Here is a 20,036-nt window from a genome sequence, read left to right as displayed (position 1 = left end):
ACAGGTTCTGAAATTCGACTCTTCTTAATCCAGGCTTATGAACTTTCGGTGTTTTTTTCCTCGAGCCCGTAGGACGGACGTACGAAATTTCGCCGCGACGCTGCAGCTGTTTCAGCCTTTAACCCGTTTATTTATTCGCTTATAATTAAGTGAGCAGGAAAAGGTGGGGCCGAGCGACTGTCGGGACAATGGAAGCAGAGGGAGATGAGCCACGCGGACCACCCACGCTTGGACACTTGGCTAGCGGCGAGGAAACACGGGACGATTAGCGCATAACCTTACCTCCGTCGCTTCCAGCTTTTGCGAGGGAACGCTTAATCGTGTGCACGGCACATCTCGACGTGGTGTCCTCGGAATTGACGGTGCTGCTGGCGGTAGCTTGCCGTATCGATGCCAAGCCCAACGGCCGCCAATGCATCCGCCATTTTTAATTGCTGAGCGCGTCTGCCTGGGATCGCGCATCCCGCACTAATGAGATAAAACTTATGGAGAAAGTCTCCATAATTGTCTCTGCGCGTCCAATGCGATAATCTAGCCGTCGGGCACGCGATTCTTTGTGTAGCGATCACCCCTACTATTAGTACTGCCAATTACCTTCAAAAAGAGCATTATAAAGTTACGGCTTGAATATTCTGTTGACAATGCGTAAAGTCGCACCGCATGCTTTACTCTCGGATCTTAAGCACCAAGTATTTTCAAATGAAATTCTGTTTATTTGTCGTATAATTCGTAATAGATATTCGAGATTACGGGCACATAAGAATGATTATTCGATTGCTCGCCCGCATTGATAGCCATTGCTAAGCATCTTTTTGTCTCCCTTGTGACCATAATGTGACTTTGAAAACAGTCGTCGTATACATACACACAGCAGTAAAAGATCTACTCCCAATAGAAATTCACTCCATCAAACTCGCTCTATGAAACGTCGTAAATCTACTTAACATTTAAGTATAGTATCGACCAAATTCTTTATAATTTCCATTGCTTTTCCACATCAGAACCATCAGAACCATCAGAACCATCAAAACCAGCCTCTGCAGATTTTGAGGAACTAATTCACCTTATGGATATAAAGGTTTTACATTAATTAGGGATTGACATGATATTATTGCTTATCCAATGATAAATATCTTTATTATCTTTACGAAATTTTCGATAATTCACTTCATGTATATATATTAAGAGAATTAATATTAATATTGCCAATATTATGTCATAAATTATTAAAAACTGTTGCCTCCTCTATACGACATGTATAATTTTTTTTGTTTGTTTGTTTGTTTGTTTGTTTGTTTTTTTTTTGTTTTTTTTTGTTTTTTCTTTTGTTTTTTGTTTTTTGGCGATTGTTCACACATCCTAACGAACACATTATCTTTTTTCATATTTTATACGAGCAGTCATTAATAAAAAGAGTGAAATAACGAACCCTTCGCAGTTCTTCAAAAACTTACATAACAATACGTAAATTCTTCACTGCTCTATAATTAAATTTCGAAAGGCTTTTATCGTGTTACTTTAATCTTTATTAGTGAGAGAGAATGACACCAGTAGTGACGTTCCCTTAAACATCGATCTTTTTGCATTCGTTTGAATATTCACAATATACATAATGATTTAAATGCTCATTGTTTTAAAATCAAGTCAAGTAAGCGAGGTATAGGGGGCGAACAAAAAAAAAATTGGTACTTGTTTTGATAAAAAATTTTATGAAAAACTATCTGTCGAAACGGTATAAATTTACTATCCTCTTTTTTAAATTAAAACATTATGTTCAAACTACAATTATCTGAAAACTACTGACGAACTGACGATTAGTAATATTACTCGAAATATATGAATATCAACTTTTATTTAAAACGTCTATGTCTATGCCTAGACTATAATCAATCTAAAATCTTCGTAGAAAAATTATTACGGCATCTGTTTACGAGTAGAAAATTATGGTATTATTATATAAATAATTATATTTCTCATTTCTCTGATTGTGAATTATGAAATTTTCACTACTTTGCAATGGGCTTGGGTTAGTTAATCTATTATTTTGTTAGATTATTTAAATATGAACGTATTTCACATGGATTAATGAACGTAAATTAAAGATAAAAGTTTCAAATGTCTTCAGTGTACAGTCATCTTCTTTTATAACAGAACTTTTACGTAAATATTCTAGATGCAGTTTGGCAATGAAGTTTCGGTACAAAACTGAAAATTCATCAAAATTCTTACGAGTAAATTTCAATATTTCCACAAAAAGAGAATTTTTTTAATTATTTCTATTTAAAGAAAGTGTAAATAATATTATTGTTATTAATAAACCAAAATAGTAATGAAGATATTATATAATAAATGAAACATATATTGGCTCACTAATAAAACATACATTGTAACAATAATTTGTCATAGTGGAAATTTATGTAAGAGCTTGGTATTTTTATTGTTGAAGATTCATATCAAATTCTACATTAATAAACGATCTAGAATCTGTTGTGAGCAAAGTGAAAGTTTTTGTTCTAATATCAATATAAATGATCGAATGGAAAGCTTTTCAAAAATAAGTACGACCCATGTAACTACAATAATTATTAATAATTCTAGTATAACTCTATAAGTATTGACATATCATTATATTTACGTGATTATGAAAGTGATTCCAGAGCACAAAGAAGTTAAAATAAACCTTATAAAAGGTAAAGTATTAAAGTAAAGGTAAAATATTAAAAATAAACCTTACAAGTAACGATGATAGTGCATAAACTATTCATGGCCGGGATTAAATAAAATATCGTTTCAAAACAAGAAATTTTCGGTTACATGAAGTGATGATAATCGCTCGAGAATTTATTTATTTACTCGTACATTTAAAATATATAAAATACAAAGACCGGAGATACATTTACGTAACAATTACTGTTTTGCGTTATTAAAATTTACGATACTAAGAATGATTGATGGTAATGTTATTAAATGCTACTTTAAGTTATTATTATTACTCTAGATAATGATACATTAGACCCAATTAACTTTATTCTCCAGCTAAATTTCAACGTTTTAAAAAAGAATAGATAAAGAAAGTATATGCGAGGCGCAGTACGTTCCGTCTATTTTTATAAATTAACAATGTAACGATTAAGCTCACAGAATATAATGTATACTTTACAAAGTAACATAATATAAGAAATTAAAAATTCCGTGAACAATATCAAATAGATATCAGACAATACTGGAATTTCTAATAAAATTTATAAGCATTAGGCATTAGGAATTTATTTACAAACATTGACCTTTTAAACTTATAAATGTAATATCGATAACACATATATACTCAGAAAATCTTGTTGTATTTTACAAAGAAAATGTAAATGCAATGAGCATACATTCATAAATTTTACCTAATCGTACTAAATAATAGATATATAAAACAATATCTATGTTTATTATTATTTTTATTTTATTTTATTATATTTATTTTTTTTTTTCAAATATACTTCAAACAACTATAAAGATATTTTATACATAATATTTTTATAAATAATTTTTCTGCAGATATAATAATCTTTTTCGCTCCAAATACTTTAATTTCATTTTAGGTAATTATTCGTTTTGTTTTGTTTTTTGTTTTTTCTTTGTAATCTTTTGTTTTGTTTTTCTGCTTAATGCGCTTCTATGCGCGAGTACCTATGGTACTGACTAAGTGGCGCTTTAAAATTGTTTTTAAAAGGCATTATTTTTATTTTAAAAATATGTTCATAAACATATACTGCACGAACATATATACTTGTCCAAACGGATATTTTTAGCGCTACTTTCGGTTGCCGTACATTATGCATAATGTGCACATTTGAGACTGTGCATTACGATACGACCGCATTTTAAATTGAAAATATAATCAAACTAGAAAATCATTGATCGTAAAGATAGACTGTGACAATGAATTGGAATTCAAATGTAAAATGTTTTACGGGATCGGAATGACAATAAGCAACTATACTACTATACAAAGTTAATCTTTGAAGATAATAACCAGTACAATATGATGCATATATTATACACTTAGACACGTAACTCTGATTTGACAATACATAAATTATGAATGAAACTTTTACTGTATTTGTGAACGGTAAAAGTATTGCATTGTCGTGGCTCATATCTCGTTTGTTGTCCCGTACTTCCTATCTTCCATCTTATATTTAACAGACTCTTTAAGGAAATAATGTTAATTTACTTTAATCTTTGAATGAAATTATCTCTCCGATGTAGATGTAAAAATTGAATATTAACACTTCCTTAGTCGTCTAGAAATTCAGATTAGAATCTAATTGAAAATTTTTACATAGTCTTTTACCTACATAATCTGCGATTTTCGTGTTAAATATGCTTACTTAAGATATGCTTATAAAAAAATAAAATAATAATAATAATAATTAATTAATAAATAAATAAACAAATAAATAAATAAATAAATAAACTGCGTTTCAACTAATAAAATTTGTTTCGTTAATATTTTTCTAAATGCATTATAAATGTTGCTAGTATAAAATAGCTGAATTAAAGTGCTTCACTTTAATATTAAAATACGTGGGTAAAGAGAAAAATGTGAAAAAGTGTGCGATTTCTACTCTTTAACGGAATAAATGAGCTCATTGTTTTTTTTAATACCTTTGTACCATAAATTGAAATTTTAGAATTTCAAGTTCATGCTAACTTAATTAAGTTAAGACTAGTTATGTCGAGTCAAATAATTGAAATGTACTCTAGCTTATTTAAAATTACTCAACTCACACTAAGTCGTACCTTTTTTTCGATTCAGAAATTCAAAAGTGTATTTATCCTTCAGTAAAAAATTAAAAAAAAACACACACACACAAAACAAATAAAAGAAAAATAAAACAAAACATTGGCAAATATCACATAATAGAGAGAAAAAGAATTATTTTAATGCAGAAATTGCCCCCCCCCCCAAAATATGAAATGTAATATAGCATTTTCATAAATGAGATAACATGAATTCGACGCTCGCGCATAAACAATTAATTTATAAATAATATCCGATTTATTTAACGCTCGGGTAAGTTTCATCGAAGCTTGACCCGACGAGAATTTCCTCGTACACAGGACGCTTCGCTTAAAATTTAATGGCATTACACTTCTAGCCATAACTGTTTCGTACATATTTTTAAAACAAACCCCCCCCCCCCAATCAATTATCATAGGCTAGCCATTACAAATTATTGTCATTAAATGCAGACGAAAGAATACATTTAATAGATTAATTATAAATTTCCCTATATATTACTTCATTAGATGCTCCTTTCAGAATTATATGCTCTAAGGACCTCGCGTCGACTACTCTTTGGCCGCCGAGCGGTGAGCCCGAGCTCGCTTCGTACGAAACAGATTTAACGTTAAAAGTAGTAGAGGGTAATATTCCCCATGGCAATAATCCCTTCCTCTACAGCTGGCCCCATTCAGTGCCGCGGTACAAAGTGAAAAAAGGAAAATTAACGATTTTAAAAATAAATTTCAAATTCCGGATAATAGCTGCGCCAATAATTGAGAACAGATGCATATAAATAAAGATCGGTTACTTTGCTTCTTCGCATCTTTTGTCCTTCCACGACGAGCAAGACTCGGAACTACAAATGGAGTTTACTACACAATGCATTGCAAGGACCGTACATGCATAAGGCATACATACGTCTACCTACAGTTGGAGAAAAATAAATGAGATGAATTGTGGATGCCGTTGCCTTACCTCCACGATATTCGAAGATTAAAAAGAAAAACGAAAAACTTTGTTGGACAATGTAATGCCGCGGAGGCTGCAGGAGGGCGCGGAATTTTTCGTTTTGTTTTTAAAACCGCTTACAAAGTACCCATAAAATGAAATGTTTCAGTAACGCGCGAGCGAAATAGCCCATTGAGTTGAAATAGGTTGTTTTAAATGAAAAAAAAAAAAAGAATAAATAAATAAATAAATAAAGAAAGAAAGAAAAAAGTGGTCGAGAACGTATGTGTTGGTAATTTAAAAAAATCAGCAATGAATGTGGAATTAGAGTGTATAATATAAAATGAACGCTCTAGCAAAAATATTTATAATGGCCGAAGCTATTAGGAGGAATTAATATTTAAAAACGTTTGTCCAAACGTTTTTCTGTAATAACATTTTTTCGCTTCGTTTTGCTGTTTTATATTTTATTCATTCGTATTAAGCATTTATTTATTTTTTTTTTTTGTTTTTTTTTGTTTTTTTTTGTTTTTTTTTTTTTGTTTTTTGGTTTTGTTTTTTCATAAAAAGTAAAAGCATTGCTTTTAATGCTATTAAAATTATGATTTATTATTTAATGTTTTTATTTATCATGCGTCACGTCGATAGGTAAGCTAACGGAATATAGGCAAATATTAACGCCCATATTCACAGGCAAACAAGCTTATTGTTTGAAATGTTTTTTTTCCCCATCTTTTTTTTCACGTTTTCAACTGCTTAAACATATTTTCATACGAATATTTTTCATTATCGCTGGTAAGATTAACATCGTTGGAGATTTTAATCATTGCTAATTTTAATAATAAATTGCTAAACTATGAGAATTTGAAGTGATACGATATTGATCGCCCCTTTCACTAATCGTCTTATATAAAAAGTTTCCTGCTCTTCTATCATCGAATGAAATTAATGCATTAATTATAAAACAAAACAAAACAAAACAAAACAAAACAAAACAAAACAAAACAAAACAAAACAAAACAAAACAAAACAAAACAAAACAAAACAAAACAAAACAAAACAAAACAAAACAAAACAAAACAAAACAAAACAAAACAAAACAAAACAAAACAAAACAAAACAAAACAAAACAAAACAAAACAAAACAAAACAAAACAAAACAAAACAAAACAAAACAAAACAAAACAAAACAAAACAAAACAAAACAAAACAAAACAAAACAAAACAAAACAAAACAAAACAAAACAAAACAAAACAAAACAAAACAAAACAAAACAAAACAAAACAAAACAAAACAAAACAAAACAAAACAAAACAAAACAAAACAAAACAAAACAAAACAAAACAAAACAAAACAAAACAAAACAAAACAAAACAAAACAAAACAAAACAAAACAAAACAAAACAAAACAAAACAAAACAAAACAAAAGAATTTTTTTTTTTTTTTTTTTTTTTTTTTTTTTTTGAAGGGACCTGGAGCCCTTTGTAAGGGATAGATATAAAGCTAATAATTCATAGGCCATCGGCCTTAAATTCGTCATAGGGGTACGACGCGTAGTAAGAAGCCGTTGGAAGGTGTCGTAGATACATTTTCACTTTTACGATGCCTATTTGACAATAAATCGAGAAGTTAAGCCGAGAAGAGGATGTAGCCGTCTCCACGGCGTACACGTAAAAGTATTGATTCAATTTCTCGTGGAGTCGGAGCCTCCTCCTACTCCTCTTCTTCCTCCTCCTTCAACTAATACTACCACTACTACTGCTACTAACGCTAATACTACTACTACTACTACCACTACTACTACTACTACTACTAATACTACTACTACTACTACTACTAATACTACTAATACTATTACTACTACTACCACTACTACTAATACTACTAATACTATTACTACTACTACCACTACTACTAATACTACTAATACTATTACTACTACTACCACTACTACTAATACTACTAATACTATTACTACTACTACCACTACTACTAATACTACTAATACTATTACTACTACTACCACTACTACTAATACTACTAATACTATTACTACTACTACCACTACTACTAATACTACTAATACTATTACTACTACTACCACTACTACTAATACTACTAATACTATTACTACTACTACCACTACTACTAATACTACTAATACTATTACTACTACTACCACTACTACTAATACTACTAATACTATTACTACTACTACCACTACTACTAATACTACTAATACTATTACTACTACTACCACTACTACTAATACTACTAATACTAATACTACTACTACTACTACTACTAATACTACTAATACTATTACTACTACTACCACTACTACTAATACTACTAATACTACTTCTACTACTACTACTAATACTACTAATACTGTTACTACTACTACTACTACTACTACTACTACTAATCCTACTAAACTACTACTACTACTACTAAACGACTACTACTACTACTACTACTACTACTACTACTACTACTACTACTACTACTAAACGACTACTACTACTAATACTAATAGTACTATTACTACTACTACTACTAACTAATATTATTACTACTACTTCACCATCATCTCCACCGACACCTCCACCTCCACCTCCACCTCTCTGCTTGCTCCTCTACCCTCTTCTCGCCGCCTTCTTTTTTCTTCTCACAAACCGCATTTTATATAAAGACGACGGCGGAAGGAGAGTTTTCTCATCCATTAGACAGAGCGGCTGATCACATCCTCCCTCGGGCCGCAGGTGGTGGGAGGGTACGCGAGGCAAGTGCGCCGAGCATCAATGCGAGAAACGAAGCGTACAAGGCTTCGATCTGGAGGTAAATTTACAGAGGGGCCGCTCGTATCGAATGCCGTCACCGCCGCCGCCGCCGCCGCCGCCGCCGCCGCCGCTGCCGCTGCCGTCGCCACTAATGTCGAGGGGACCCGAGAGTCGGAAGGCACGCACACTGAGGCGTAGGTGTCACCGGCAGGTGAACGGGGCGAGCGACATCATTCTTACATAACGGTAGCCCCCGAGATTTATATCGGCGGGCGGACCCAAGGAATTTTCCCAGTGAGCCGTCGCTTCCCACATGATTCAAGGGACTTCGCCGTCCCCGAAACTAACGAGTTTTTCATCGCGGACGCGCGAAGCCCCGCGCCACCCTTACCTGACCCCTATGCGCCCCATTGTCCGGCCTTCCGGTGCGTCGGACGTGAGACATTCCCGCCCCGGAGACCCAGACGAGATTTCCCGAGGGAAATGCACTGCGCTATTAGCGTTGGCAAATAGGCTATTACGTGGCCATTAACGAGCCCCGCGGCCCAGAGTCGAGCACGCGAGCCACCGGTGTAGGGTTTCAGAGCGGGGGTGGCGGGCGGTGTACACCCCCGGGACCGGTAATCCGAGATTCACTTTGCGAGGCGCGCGTCCGTGTCCTCCGCGGCCGCTAATTGGCCCACGTGGCTCGTTAGGGCCCGCGCACAAAGCTGGGGGCCGATGTAGGGCCGCGATAAGCAGCTGCGGGACGACCGATCGATCGTCCGCTATCTTGGCGGGCCAGAGACGCACGCGCGCGCGCGTCCGTCTCCGGGAGCCCTTGACTACGGATCTTGGGGGCGTAGTGGTGGTGAGGAGTGAGGTGGGGTCGTACGCTCTGGGGTAGTAAGCGGCTTACGCCCGCCGAGAGCGACTCTCCTCGCTAATTATTTATAGGAACGAGAGAGTAAGTTATATATATATATATATATAAAGTATATATAAAGAGAGAGAGAGAGAGAGAGAGAGAGAGAGAGAGAGAGAGAGAGAGAGAGTTATTTGAAAGATGAAAGAAAGAGATGAGAGAGATATGAGAGTGAGGGTGGGAGGGAATGATGGGATGGAAGAACGTTTTTCGCCTCGACGCATCGATCGCCTGTGATGCGCTCCACAATCGAATTCGGCTAGTCGCGGATGCCGATTAGATTTCACGGCAGAATTCGCTGGTGATTCGATTGCGCGCGACTCTGGCGGTGGCAGTGACGGCGTCCCTTTGATGATCGCATCGAGTGGGCGGCCGTAGAGGCGACGTAGAGGAGGGCGCAAGAGGATTGAGAGTAATCGTCGCGCGACTGGCCCGCTGACACAGTGCGTGGCCTGACGCGACGGTCGCGGGCTTACGCCCGACTCTCGAGTTGTTATAATGGGATCCGGCTAAACGCAAGCCGATTTTAACTCCTCGTCCCCCTCCTCCCCGCCCCTCACCCGCGTAAGCCCCCCTGCACTCGGTCAAGTTCAAGGGCCGCGACGTCGCCGGCACGCGAGTCGCTCGCCCAATTGCCGCACCTGCACGCGAGCCAACCTAATCGAGCGTCCTCCCGGCGCCGCACCGCGCCTCGTCCCCTCGCCGTTGCTTCCCCTCTGGGCCCTCCCCCACCCGCACCAAAATCCGTTTAGGCCGCGTGCCGAACCCGCAGGGGAGCCGCCCGGGCCGAGAGCCCGCGCGAACTCCACGTTCACGGTTACTCGGCCCTCGAGATCCGGCGGTCTTCGGGCATTTCGTCTCGATATATGGTCGAGCCTCACCATCGCCAGCCCCATCCGGCCCTAATCCTCAAGAAGCCCTAATCCAGCGCCGTAGCCCTTTCCCTCCTCCCGCCGGCGAGAAAAGCGCGCCCGATCGAAGGTGGGCGCGATCGGGGGACGATTAATCGACGATCAACGTCCGGGGGCCTGGCCGCGCAATCGGGACCCTCGCGCGCACCTCTATAAAAGCGCTGAAAAGATGCTGCCGCTGATCACAAGTGTAACGCGATACCTGACCACTGACTAATCGGACACCCATCCAGGCATTAGCCACGCCCAGTGGTTAACTTAGATGATCATCCGACCGCGCACTCGAGGCTCCTTGTCCCATTGGCACTGGCAATTATAGGGATAATGCTGGCTTCGTGCTTACCATTGCTTATTCCTTCTTTTATCAATGCCTGAATTTTACTTGTACAAATAAACATGGATTTGTCGTGAATTCTTACTTCCGTCCCGAGAAACTATTTCACTCCCTAGTTATATCTCATTACCGTGCGAACGAATAATAATAAGTGAGTAAGTTAGGTCCTATAACTTTTTACGCTTCGCGCGTTCGCTTTCACTTTGAAATGTTGGACATGTCGATTGACGCTTTTAATGTATTGTTAAAGCTACGAATTTTGACAATTTCAGCACCATCAACACAATATTATTATCACATACAGACTGTATTTGCTTAGGAAATATCATAAATGTGAATATCAAATATTTTGAAAGTCGAATATATGTTTTTCTACGGTATGTTCTTTTTCATCCTTTCACGCACGAATGCTGCTCTGTCTGTTGCCAACTCCATTATGTCCCATATAAAAACAGTTGCATCTATGTACGATAAACAGCGAATATAAATATAAATTTTTCTTCCTCCTCCTCGTCTTCTGCTTCTTCTGCTTACCTTTCCTTTCCTTTGCTTTTCATTTCGTTTCTTTTCCTTTTCCTTTCTTTTCATTTTTGTAAGACATGTCACGCTTGGATACAAAATTTTCATTTTATTTTCTGTGAAAATAATTATTCTACAAGGACATGTGTGTTTAGCGAATGAGCAGTTTAGGAGAAATATTTGTCAAAATCGATCACTAATTGTTTTAATTTTCATAACGGCGTATGGTACTCAACACTATGTAATTGTAACTAATCGTCAAGGACGAAAAGTTTTAGAAAATGTTTAACAATAATATTTTCTCGTGACAACTAAAACTGTCTAATACATTTGCTAAGCACTATCCTTATGTCTCTGCAATTTTTTTCCCTGAATGCATTATTTCTTTCGAGGAACTCGTTTGAAACGAGACTAAACCTAACGCACAAAGGTGACGTACTTTAAGAAACGCGATTCCTCAAATTGATCGTATCTCCTAAGAAAACTATTTTTCTCAGAATAAGACAAAAGATTATGTTATTATATTACATTCTAAGTCCTGCTAATCATTGCGCTGTATTTGTATGTCAAAATTGTGAGCACTTGACACAAATTATATAAGTCTGCTTGATTAGACAAATCAATCGACATGTATTGCCCGATCAATTGAAGCAACCTCGTTATAATCTATATATAAGATGCGATTGAGCATCTTCGAGATCGAGATGGAGAACTATGCGGTTAATTGTAAAATACACGTACCAACTGTAATGTAGTATGTACAATTCGGCATCTAAATCGTTATAAAATCTCAAAATAATGTGATTTTAATTTTTTGTTTTTCTGTTCTTTTTTTTTTTTTCGTTTTTTTTTCGTTTTTGCTTTTGTTTTTGTTATTGTTATTGTTATTGTTATTGTTGTTGTTTTTGGGATTATATAATGCTATGTTGAATGTAATATATTATGAATTTTTATTCAAATCTATGCAGCTTTAATAGGGAATCGAACAATTCGAGTTGAGCAACTTGAAATTGAATTAATTACGGGGCATAAGACGTACAATAGGTTCTAAATTTTACAGCGAATTCAGTATATTAAATTAGGCATCGGTTTTCAATAAAACACGATATCATGTTTTGAGTAGCATTACTTAGTGAATGATAGAAAAGATTTGATCAGCCCTCGAAGACCATTTCACGTACGAAAACTGAAGCGTGGCGCTCATAGTAGATCTCGTATGTCCCACATCCAATCCCTCGAGATACATGGAACAAAAGTTACATTTCGCAGGCTGAAAAGGCCGGCTATTATGACCACACTGGGGCAAACATATACGCGCGCGCGCACGAACGCACGCACGCACGCGCATACAAATGTATGTGGCAGACCCACGGAGTGGCAATAGTGACAGTCAGAAGTATAGCCGACGTAGTTTTAGCATTAAGGTGACTTGCTAAAATGCTATCGCTACCAATAAACAAAAGGAACTTAACCGAAAAATCCGATAAAATTTTTGTTTTCTTTAGCGACGGTGCGGACGTATTGGAACCCGAACTTGCTTCAAGTAGAAAAATAACTGTCAATTATATCGCCATAAAGAATGCCACTTCTCGATAAAGCCAAACGTTATAAAGATAGGAAATTATGTTCCTTCATTAATAAGCGTTTGATCGTATCTCAAATTTTTTTTTTTTTTTTTTTTTTTTAATTTATTTCAGATATCGTAATCGAGAATAAAAGCGGACTTAAACGTTAATATAATGGGAAAATATTTGATTATGAAATGTATTAAAATCAATTATTATCTAAATGTGACGGGCACATTAATATAGATATATATAATTTTTTTTTTTTTGATTTTCAACAACGACATACGATCGTTATTATTGCAATCGATTATCTACTGAGTGTGCTTTATCAATATAATCAGTATGAACGGTAATTGTAATGCATTGAATGAAAGATATAGGAATAATTTGAAGTTTGAAAATCTCAGCATAGATAAACTTTTCCAAACGACAGCGAGAGGCATAAAAATAACTTGATAAAAACCATGAAATATATCCGTATCGACTTTGTCTCGATTAATACGCTCGAAGGTTATAATCGAGCAAACAAGAAAATATACTCTCGACGAAAATGCAAGCCTCTATCTGTTATTGAGATCTAAGTATTTATCTGATTGCGACCATCATTTACTCATAGAAATGTGAATCTTTCCCATGCGGTACGTTAAAATCACACTAAGCGCATGTTAAACGTATCCGATGACATTTGTGCAACGTTGAATGAGTAACAGTTTTCGGAATATTTATATGTCTACTATACATTCGTAAGTTTCTTCGGTTCATTCGGAAGGAATATTTAGAGATTATTTTCACGCTCTGTAAAGACACGAGCGGGAATTTAATTGTGCACCTCGCACATTTTATCCGATCTAGTAGAGTTGGTTTGATTACATTTTCATAAAGTTTTCAATCACAAATCCAGCTACGTAATATCAAATGATTGGACGTAAAATGGACTTTAAAGTCTGATAAAAATGCGCTTTCAGACGTTGTAAACTTTTAATATTAATAGATATTGACACATTCTTCTTGATTGCCAACCAAAGTTCTATCCAACTTTATAGAAATACATTATAATTATGGTTATGCGTAATTCTTAATAAGCCTACCGATTGGTATGGTTTTTATTTTGTTGTTGTTGGTGCTTTTTTACGTCTTGTTTTTTTTTTTTTTTTTTTTTTTTTTTTTTTTTTTTTTACGTAATAATCATACCAAAATTTATAAAACTTGATCCAACAGTTCTTGAAATGTGCATTTCGAATGGTTCGAGTAAATAGAAAACTCAAGAATAATAATAACTATGCTTTGTATTGATTGTAAATTGGTGTCAGCAAGTATATAAACAGTTTACAAATTAAACACGATATGTCCATTGACTTGAATTAGTATATAGATTGGAAAAAGTTTACGTTGCGGGCTTTCAAGTGTTGTTCCTTAGTGACGACACGTGTAGCTTCCAAGTGGCTGGATCTCTTCCTATTTTCTAAAGGGTGTCCTCTCTTTATATATTTATATATATATATATATATATATATATACATCTCTTTTACCCTCTCTTATGCTGTATTCCTTTATCTTCATCCCTGTCGCTTCATTGTCCGTTTCTTTCAGTAATATACGATATTCCAAGCATTACGATTGTCGTTGGTTGACCCTAGATGTAATTCTAGTACCATACGCGGATTGAAACTTTCAGATATTTATTTGTATTTATTACTGTACCTGACACTCGGCAATTTTTGAGAAAGTCGTTTCTAAAGCTAAGGTATCTGCCAAATAGTTCAAGAGTAATCTTGAAACGCTAATTCGAAGAAATTGCAGTGATCTGAGATGGCCTCTTCGGAGGAAGTGCAGTGCAAGGAAGTCTGGTGATTTGCTGTAGCAACGTATGCCGCAGCGATATTAACGAGTTTTTAATTACACCGAGTTGGTGCGATGCATTTAGGAATAACGGATTATTTTGCTAAATATCCGTTCCTCATGAATATTCAAAGAAACTTTTTCTCATCAAACTACAAAACGAATGCCAACTATCTATGAATAATTTTTCAGCCTAAAGAAAATAAGAAAAACCTTTCTGAATTTTTTTTACATTCGCGTAAGCCTACGTACAGTATAGTATGGAAGTTAAAAGCCTTTAAGTACAGCCTTCGCTAACAGATTATGAGCGAATATTAATAATTCAAGCAAACATTCGCAAGTACATGAACGATACTTCATGAAATATTCGTACGATCTAGAACGCGCGTACACGAAAATAGCATTTAATTATTCATTGTTTTCTTTATTGAGAAACAATCGCTATTTATAATACGCATTTGAGATAGAATGGATAAAGAAATATAATATATTTAATTGAACATGTGATAATTGAGACAATTTTGAAACGAGCAATGATGATGATTGTACAGTTGTTTCTACGTTTTGAACTACAATTTCTGTTGTAATGTTATATATTGCATTGTAAAATATTTAAAAATTTTGAAAATCATTGTTTACTAAAAGTTTTGGTCGTTAAAATTATTGGGCGATAAGTCATTTTACAAATTGTAATGTACTATACAATCGTATGGACGGCTTTAAATTCATTTGCCATAATCTTTTATAATAAATTATGTCCGATCGATTGAAATTAATGGTAAAGTTTCATTATCAGGTGAAATGAATGCCGGAAGAATAATTGCTGGAAGAAAGCGCAAAGCAATTATACGCCATAAAGATATAATCGTTGATAAGCATAAGTCGAGCGATGCAATAAGTCGAGCTCATTGTTTCGAGTTTCGCAATTTTTAACTAAGCTTTTGTCGACATAAAGTATGCACAAAGGCGAAATATATCAAATAAATTAAAAATAATTATTCATAATTGTATAAATGAGATTTTATTTACAAATTTGCTCTCTTAATGTATAATGCAATATAAATAGCAGAGAATCAAATTTTCATGCTCGACTATTATATATTATTAAAAATACTTTTTTCATTCAAATATTTGAGATATTAATTATTTGATACTCTGTGCGCGCGCGTAAGTAAGCATCTATTTATCATTAGAACGAAAGCGTAGCATTTTTCATAAATTAATTTGTTGCGAAATAATATTATATCATTACTCAAGAAGTTGAGGCATTCATAAGATTTATTATTTATTTATTTTTTTTTTTTTTTTTTTTTTTTTTTTTTTTTTTATACAAGAAAACTTTGTAATTCGCATTCCAATGAAATATCTAAAATAAAAAAAAAAATAAAAAAAAAAAATAAAACAATAAATATGTAAAATTTTCGCACATAATAATGTAGAAATTGATATTGATAATAATATTAAGGATCTAGTTATTAAGCACAAAAGGGAGAAAAGGAGAAAATGGGAAATTGGTAAAAAGAAAAAAAAAAAAAAGAAAAGAATATATAGAAGCGTATATGTAGAATTTTCTTCCTATTTATTATTCTCAAAATGTTAATAAATTTCACAAATAAACAGATATTTGAAATTAACAGACTTATTAAAATCAAGTCTCTGCCAACATAATACAGTAGGATAAAATAATTTTTTAATTTCCTTTTTCTCGCGATGCTCTATCATAAATGGCAATATATATATATAATTATGGTACGATCAATCATGCAGTTAAAAAACGTTGTAAAAGCAAAGAAAAGAAAAAAGAAGGAGAGAAGGAAAGAAAGAGAGAGAAAAAAAGTAGGGAACGTCACAAAATACCAAAGGTAAAAAGGCTTAGATAAATATGTGTTAGGAACAAGCTACTGTAATCTCCTACTATGACTGAGCACCGCCAATTAGTTTACCTTTCAGCAAATCATAGGACTAATCGAATAACTAAACGCGGGCGTATTTAGTGGCATAAAGAAATGACCATCGCTTAATCCGCATTTGAAATATTCAGTTGCGCAATATTCGAGCCGAACTAGCATCAGAGGCATTAAAAATTAAAGGCCTAATAGTGCACGGCTATATGATAGTGATTTGATGAAAACGCAGGGAACTGGTGGCTTAGTCGATTATAGAGCCGCCCTCGGCTTCTCGTTTCGCTGTTTTCTCCTCGATGAATTCATCTCTCCCATCAAGAGACCGACGAGGACAGATATACGGAGCATTCTCCGTGCTCGCTACTTTTTTTCCGCCCGGAATGGCATGGAGGAGTTGGGTGGGGGGGGGGGGGGGGGGGGGGGGGGGGGGGGAGTGAAGAGTAAAACCAGCCAATCATTACAATATAATATACGATACTTTATTCTTGCGCAGGAAGATTTTTTTTCTTTTTTTTTAATAATCGTACAGCGTCTCCAGTATTTTACAGAGCTATGTAACTATATATAATTCATTACGTTCGAGCTGTAAGTGAAAGACAATTTAATCATACAAAAAGAAGATGAAGATTTTTGGAGAGGATGAGGAATTACAAGTAGAGAAGAAAAAGTAAAGTAAAAGACTTAGTAGTAATAAAGGAGAAATATTATTTACACCTTATTGTTACATACTCTTATTTACATTAACGCTTAATCATTACGAAGGACATTGGGCTAGGTGTATCTATGTGCACACTGCTAGCGTTGATATGACTTAGCTTATGCTTAGATTCCTACGGAAATCGCCTTTCTCGTTATGTCGCCTTTATGTCGCTCTATATCAAATATGTATGCTCTCTCTGCTCTCTCTCTGCTCTCTCGGCTCTCCCTCTCTCTCTCTCTCTCTCTCTCTCTCTCTCTCTCTCTCTGTATCACTCTATCAATCTATCTACCCATCTATCTATCTATTTATCCACCTATCTCTCTCATACTCACACTATACTTGAGCCCGTATCTGTCCGTCCGTCTGTGCATGAGCGGGGAGGGGAGCGCTGTGCTAATGTGCGTTCGAGCGTGGGTGCGTGGGTGCCATCGTCTCACGCTGGGTGAGTCGCGGCTCCAGCGCGCCTAACTCCGTCTTGAAGACGCACCGACCAGCTTGACTGACGCTAGACCATCGCTTGGTACTTGTGCTCGGGTAGCACGTAATCGAGGGTCTCGTCGACGAGGCCCGGGCCTCCCGCGCTCAAATGATGATGCGAGACGCTCGAGGCGAGGCTCATGTTGTGATGGTGGTGATGGTGATGGTACTGGCCGTGATGGTAGTTGGCAGCCGCCTGGGAGTGAACGTGCGATATTTGGCTCTGATAGTAATCACCCGAGGTGTAGGGGTTCTGGTAGGCGTTGTAAGCCTGGCTCGGGTAACATTGGCTATTAACGGCGGCGCTCGGACTAGCTGAGGGCGTCCACGCAAAGTGACCATAATCGACCTGGGCCGGATGGTGCTGGTGAAGCTGATTGGCGTAGCCGGAGGAAGCGACCGCGGACGGCAGGTGATTGTTCGAACCCGGGGTGAGGGGCGGCGAGGGTGTGGTGAGAGCGCTGCTGGCATTGCTCGCGGCCCCGGGAGTGGCGCCGAGGCGCGGATATGTCGCGGGATTGGCGAGACCCGGGGGACCGCCACCGCTACCACCAACGCCACTCGTCACCGCGGCGCTCGTCGTCGTCGTGGTCGTTACGAGAGGCGAGTGGGGCCCGGGCGCCTCCTTGCCACGAGGTGGCGAGCACGGCGAGGTTCGCCGATTGACCGTCGCGAGACTGCCATTGTTGGCTGTGGGCCCGTTAGATAATTTGTTGCCACCGGTGCCAGCGGTGGAGTTTTGATTCTGATTAGACTGCGTCCGGGTAGCGGTTTTTTGCTCCCCAGAGTTCTGTTGTTGTTGTTGTTGTTGTTGTTGTTGTTGTTGTTGTTGTTGTTGTTGTTGTTGTTGTTGTTGTTGTTGTTGTTGTTGTTGTTGTTGTTGTTGTTGTTGTTGTTGTTGTTGTTGTTGTTGTTGTTGTTGTTGTTGTTGTTGTTGTTGTTGTTGTTGTTGTTGTTGTTGTTGTTGTTGTTGTTGTTGTTGTTGTTGTTGTTGTTGTTGTTGCTGTTGCTGTTGCTGTTGCTGTTGCTGTTGCTGTTGCTGTTGGGCCTGTTGCTGGGCCTGTTGATGGTGCTGTTGGGCCTGCTGGCGAAGCTTGGCGCGTCGGTTCTTGAACCACACCTGCAAAAGCGAGCGGACCAATTGTCGGGTTAGAGAACACGTTTCGACGGACAGTGGAGACAGGCGAGCGGCGTGGGTAGTGGCGCGAGGCAAAGAGATGCTCGATGAAAGATGAGCAGGGGGCGGAAAATGCAGCGCACAGCGACAACAAACAGCCCGAACGATGATGAGCGCGCAATGGGAGCAATGGACAGAAAAAAAGCAAAAGAGAGCCCCTCGCTGTGCGTGAGTGTGTGCGTGCGCGCCGCAAGCACACCCCTGTAATCCCCGGACAATGTGGCCAAGGGTGCGATCGCATGAATCCGTGCCCTCCTCTAAAAGCACACGACGACGGCTTCGACTGCGACTACGACCCGTCCTTGTTATTGTTGGCCTTGTCGTTATTCTTATTATTATCTTTATTATCGTGCCCGGGGCATCAATCGCCTCGACGTTCCGCTTTTTCCTCTCTTTCTCTCGTCCGCGTGCGCTCTCGGACTCTCGATAGTTGTGACTGGGGCTTTGGGGTAGGGTAGACTGGGGGAGGGGGGTGGCTCGATCTTCGAGAACGCAGTCGCCAGTCTCCACCGAGGAACGCGCGCCATTCCTCGGTCATGATAACCTATCACTGGACCGCGCAATTACCAAGATCCGGATGCGAATAGCCGTCGAAGTCGACGTCGACGTAGATCTCGGGCCCGGCTTCCGCTACGCTTCGAACGACCTCGGAATTGCGCGCTACCGACATACACCGAACGCAGAGAGGCATAAGGTTGTTGTCGGGAGGGGGGTGTGTATTGGCGAGGGGGGAGGTGGAAAGGAGAGCAGCCGCAAAAGAGAAACGCAGCTGCGACTTTCTCGTAGCGGCGGACGAGCGACTACGTCGACGACACGGGGGCTATAATCCAGGAACAAATCAACTAGGCTGCTGCACACTACGAGAGGCTCGCTCATACACGTATCTCCCTTCGCACGGGGCGGAGGGGAAGCCGAGCGTTTTATTCACGTATAATACGCGAGCGGCGCGCCTATCTGCCTCCATAACCGCGTTACACAGACGCTTTCCGGCGGCCGCGTGTGTACACTACACCCTTTCTAGTTGCGCGCTATTCACATCGGCTTAACTCGAGGCAGCGGAGCCGAGGAGCCCTCATCGCTCCGAGCCCCGACAGATTTTCCTTGCTTTTGTCCTATTTTCACCGAGCCTCGTTTTCTCTCTCTCTCTCTCTCTCTCTCTCTCTCTCTCTCTCTCTCTCTCTCTCTCTCTG

At 37.9% G+C, this 20,036-nt stretch overlaps 1 protein-coding gene across 1 annotated transcript in view; it reads right to left on the bottom strand.

The window, feature by feature from the left end:
* Positions 1-17,459: 17,459 nt before the first annotated feature.
* The window catches only part of LOC105359378 (homeobox protein otx5), a 12,383-nt gene continuing 9,806 nt past the window's right edge, over positions 17,460-20,036 (bottom strand). The window contains exons 4-5 of the mRNA XM_011495978.1: positions 18,738-18,789; positions 17,460-18,491 (exon numbers count right to left, since the gene is read on the bottom strand). Of these exons, the coding sequence (XP_011494280.1) occupies positions 17,698-18,491; positions 18,738-18,789 (846 nt within the window). The 3' untranslated portion in view covers positions 17,460-17,697. The remainder of the gene's footprint in view (positions 18,492-18,737; positions 18,790-20,036) is intronic.

This window comes from Ceratosolen solmsi, unplaced genomic scaffold (assembly GCF_000503995.2).
Source record: "Ceratosolen solmsi marchali unplaced genomic scaffold, CerSol_1.0 scaffold11, whole genome shotgun sequence".
Classification (NCBI taxonomy): domain Eukaryota; kingdom Metazoa; phylum Arthropoda; class Insecta; order Hymenoptera; family Agaonidae; genus Ceratosolen; species Ceratosolen solmsi.
Note: the sequence above shows the minus strand (reverse complement) of the source record. Positions and strands in the feature narration are given on the sequence as shown.